Here is a 3605-nt window from a genome sequence, read left to right as displayed (position 1 = left end):
TAATATAACTATTAAGTATAGCTATTAGTTTAACCAGGGTCTAAAATAGAATGTGAACATGTAAAGAGTGTGGTTGCTTATATATAGTATTAAGATTTCGAAAGTGTTCAGGCAGAATTTTTCTACAATTTGTGGAGGAGGGTGGAAGGAAATAAATCTTTAGAGATTAATAATTAATAGAAAAATATTTATTAAGACAAATATTTTTTTCCATTTGATGCACATTATGACATTCAAATACATAAATAAACACAAAGTTCTTCATCTTTCACTTTTTTCATAAATAAAATAATTACTAGGAGTGAACATTCGCTCCCCAAATAAAATACTTTAAATATTTTAAAATAAATTCCTGAGATTTAAGTGCGGTTGCACCTGGAAAATTGCTTGAAAAAGCAAATATGTATGCAATCGTGTTATGCCCTTCAGTTTTCATCTCTTCTAATTCGCCACAGCTATAGGTGCTGTTCTGTTCACTTTCAAGTAATCCATGTAATCTTGGACCCACTTCTCAGCTGGATCGGCACAAATCTCTATTTTTTTTCGTGTGATGAACCTGGAGAAAATAATAAGAATAACAAAAATTATACCTTCCAATTTTATTTTCACACCAATTGCACTGCTTTCCATTGGCTTTTTAAATCTTACATTCTGCTTAACTTGAACTCCAATTTCCAAGACTTCCTAACTGTTTCCCCTTAAATTATTCCAAACAGCAATTATGCGGAATTAGTTTAATCCTCAAACTTTAATCTGAAAAACTTGACTTCTTCCCTAAAATAATGCAAATCGTAAAAATACATGAAAATTAATTTCCCAATATTGTTCCTAAATTATGGGATGTACTTTCTTTTCACTTTCAGAAAAAATAAAAGTTAAAGAACACCCCCTTGAGCCAAATTTTCATCTTTTGTAAGTCTCCGGAGAGGGATGGCATACAAATCTAATACATTAAATTAAATTAAAATTAACACTTTTAGTTTTATTTATTGCTTTTAATTGTTTTAAAATTTGTTTTAGTTGCTTAGCTCTTTTACTGGCTTATGGGCAGAAAAATGGGGGTTGATTATGGCAGTATATGCATATAACGCATGTAATAATTAAATAATAAAACTTCATCATTTTTGTTGCAAGACCATAATAAAGCTACTCCCTTTCTCTCTCCTTTTTCATATTGTAAAATATTAGTGAGCAGTGTATCAGTTCTTTGCCACTAAATGTCAATGCTCAAATTTCGGGAGAATTTGGAAGTCACCTGCTACACAGAGATTATGTGGTATTAAGGATGCTTTGGCATCCTTAATACCTGCTCTATGCCTAAGTGCTGAAATTGCTGGGTTATTGATACTTACACAACAGCTGGCTGGGAGCATCTGCTATTTGTTTCATAGAACCTGACCAGGAGATTACGTGGCATCTTCCTTTTTGTGTAGCTGAAGCAACAGGAGGTTGGGGGATCAGATGCTATAAGGAGGAAGAAAAAACGCACGTGAGTAGAAGAACAATTTTTGATTTCTGCAATAAAAGACAAACAGGCTTGTGGCTTGTCAAGAACTTCTGCCGCCTTCTGCTGCACGAATCCCAGCGACCAGAGTGGGCCTTCTCCGGGTCCCGTCAACTAAACAATGTCGGTTGGCGGGGCCCAGGGGAAGAGCCTTCTCTGTGGCGGCCCCGGCTCTCTGGAACCAACTCCCCCCAGAGATTAGAATAGCCCCCACCCTCCTTGCCTTTCGTAAGCTACTCAAAACCCACCTCTGCCGTCAGGCATGGGGGAATTAAGATAATCTTTCCCCCTAGGCTTCTACAATTTATGCATGGTATGTTTGTATGTATGATTGGTTTTATAACAAGGGTTTTAGCTGCTGTAGTATTGGATTTTTACATTCTGTTTTTGTCACTGTTGTTAGCCGCCCCGAGTCCACGGAGAGGGGCGGCATACAAATCCAATAAATAATAATACGGTAATAATAATAATAACAACAACAACAACAACTTGTTTGTTTTGAGTCCTGGGACTCCAGAACAAATGGAAGAAGGGGGCTCATTATTCAACAGTGATGGAAGAGACATTGCATGAATGCTTCCAAAGGGATGTCTTTCCCCCTTTTCTTTACATAAAAATGCTTATCAGAAAATCATATCTAACTTGGAAGTCTGGTTATAGAAGCCCTTTTCTTCAATTCCATGGTAACTTACAATGAATGAACGGTAGTTACTTGAGGATAAGGTTACCCTAACTAAGCTTTTCCTGAACTGCTCCTGTCTTGGATCAATAAGTTCTAAAGGGCTGCAACCACCTTTTGATCCAGTGGTTCTCAACCTGGGGGTTAGGACCTCTTTGGGGGTCGAACGATCATTTCACAGGGATCACCTAAGACCACGGGAAAAGACAAATTTCCCACGGTGTTAGCAACTAAAGTTTCTATTCTGGCGCCTTGGAACGTAAATTTACAATCTGACCAATCAGGCGTTTACCGTGGAGATGTCCCTCCGACCTTCCTGCCAATCAGCTTAAAGCTCTGTTGGGAGAATTGGCGCTAGACTTATGGTTGGGGGTCACCACAATGTGAGGAGCTGTATTAAGGGGTCGTGGCATTAGAAAGGTTGAGAACCACTGGCTAAGAGGAGATGTTAAAAAGTGCTATTGCTAATGTGTTGTAAGCTGCCCTGAGTCTAAGGAGAAGGGCGGCATAAAAAAAATCGAATGAATGAATATTATTCTTACTCTTACTAATATTACTACTATTAATATTACTATTACTATTATTATCATCATCATCATTATTATTATCGTTATTATTATTATTATTATTATCATTATTATTATTATCATTATTATTATCATTATTATATCTTTGTATACCACCAATAGGTACTTGACAAAACAAACAGATAAATAAAATAAATAACGGCTCCCTGCCCACTCATGGTTTTCTCCCCCCCCCATCTTGGGCTCAAGCGACAGACCCGTCCTCCCCCTTTCCACCCCCCCTCCCAGACTCGCCAGCACTGACCTCGGATGGAAGAGCTCAGCATCAGGACTAGCAGCAGCAACAGTGCGGTCTGAGCGGAAGCGCGCATGGTTAGCGAGGAGGGTAGAAAGCTTAGTTGGCTTACTGGGAGAACCTGGAAAGCGTGTGACGGTCCCCGGAGTCCCCTTCGCTTATATAGGGCTTGGTGGCTGCTTTGCCAAACGGGGAGGGGAGAAGGTAGGGAATTCCGAGGATGAGCTCACTGGGAAAACTCCCCTACATTCAGCAAAAGGGGCGGCGCTGAGAAGTGGATGAGACAAATCTGCCGACCGTCGCCTCTTCCGCGCGCGGTCTTGGGCAATCCTGGAAAAAGCGGCGCTCTCCCCTCCCTTCACCCGGGGTGGAAGTGAGGGGGGGGGGCTTCTTTTCGTTTTTGCACTCCCGGCTGAACAATCGTGTGCAATCGGAGGGGGATTTTGGGTCTGGCACTGCTGGGACTTTGGGGCGGATGGGTGGGGGGGAGAGAGGCGGAATTTAAACGGGGCAAAACACTTTCAATATAAATTTATAAATTTAAACACTTTCAAATTCAATGTAACTTTAAATGGGGAAAAACACTGGCTATTTCAGCTT

The 3605-nt window shown here is 40.3% G+C and overlaps 1 protein-coding gene across 1 annotated transcript; it reads right to left on the bottom strand.

The window, feature by feature from the left end:
- Nucleotides 1-264: 264 nt before the first annotated feature.
- Nucleotides 265-3182, bottom strand: LOC139162076 (C-C motif chemokine 4-like). The gene is made up of 3 exons (XM_070742100.1): nt 3015-3182; nt 1353-1464; nt 265-556 (listed from the first exon to the last, which is right to left on the bottom strand). The coding sequence occupies exons 1-3, from the start codon at nt 3079-3081 to the stop codon at nt 442-444; spliced, it is 294 nt and encodes a 97-aa protein (XP_070598201.1). The 5' UTR covers nt 3082-3182; the 3' UTR covers nt 265-441.
- Between the last annotated feature and the right edge of the window lie 423 nt (nt 3183-3605).

The sequence above is a fragment of the Erythrolamprus reginae genome, chromosome 1, assembly GCF_031021105.1.
Source record: "Erythrolamprus reginae isolate rEryReg1 chromosome 1, rEryReg1.hap1, whole genome shotgun sequence".
Taxonomy (NCBI): Eukaryota; Metazoa; Chordata; class Lepidosauria; order Squamata; family Dipsadidae; genus Erythrolamprus; species Erythrolamprus reginae.
Note: the sequence above shows the minus strand (reverse complement) of the source record. Positions and strands in the feature narration are given on the sequence as shown.

What these genes read in the sequence shown, in the direction of transcription:
- LOC139162076 (XM_070742100.1), bottom strand. Translation starts at nt 3,081, where the DNA reads ATGCGCGCTTCCGCTCAGACCGCACTGTTGCTGCTGCTAGTCCTGATG. An exon ending in GCTGAGCTCTTCCATCCGAG is followed by an intron (nt 1,465 to 3,014) that starts GTCAGTGCTGGC and finishes TCCTCCTTATAG; the next exon opens with CATCTGATCCCCCAACCTCC. An exon ending in TGCTCCCAGCCAGCTGTTGT is followed by an intron (nt 557 to 1,352) that starts GTAAGTATCAAT and finishes TATTTTCTCCAG; the next exon opens with GTTCATCACACGAAAAAAAA.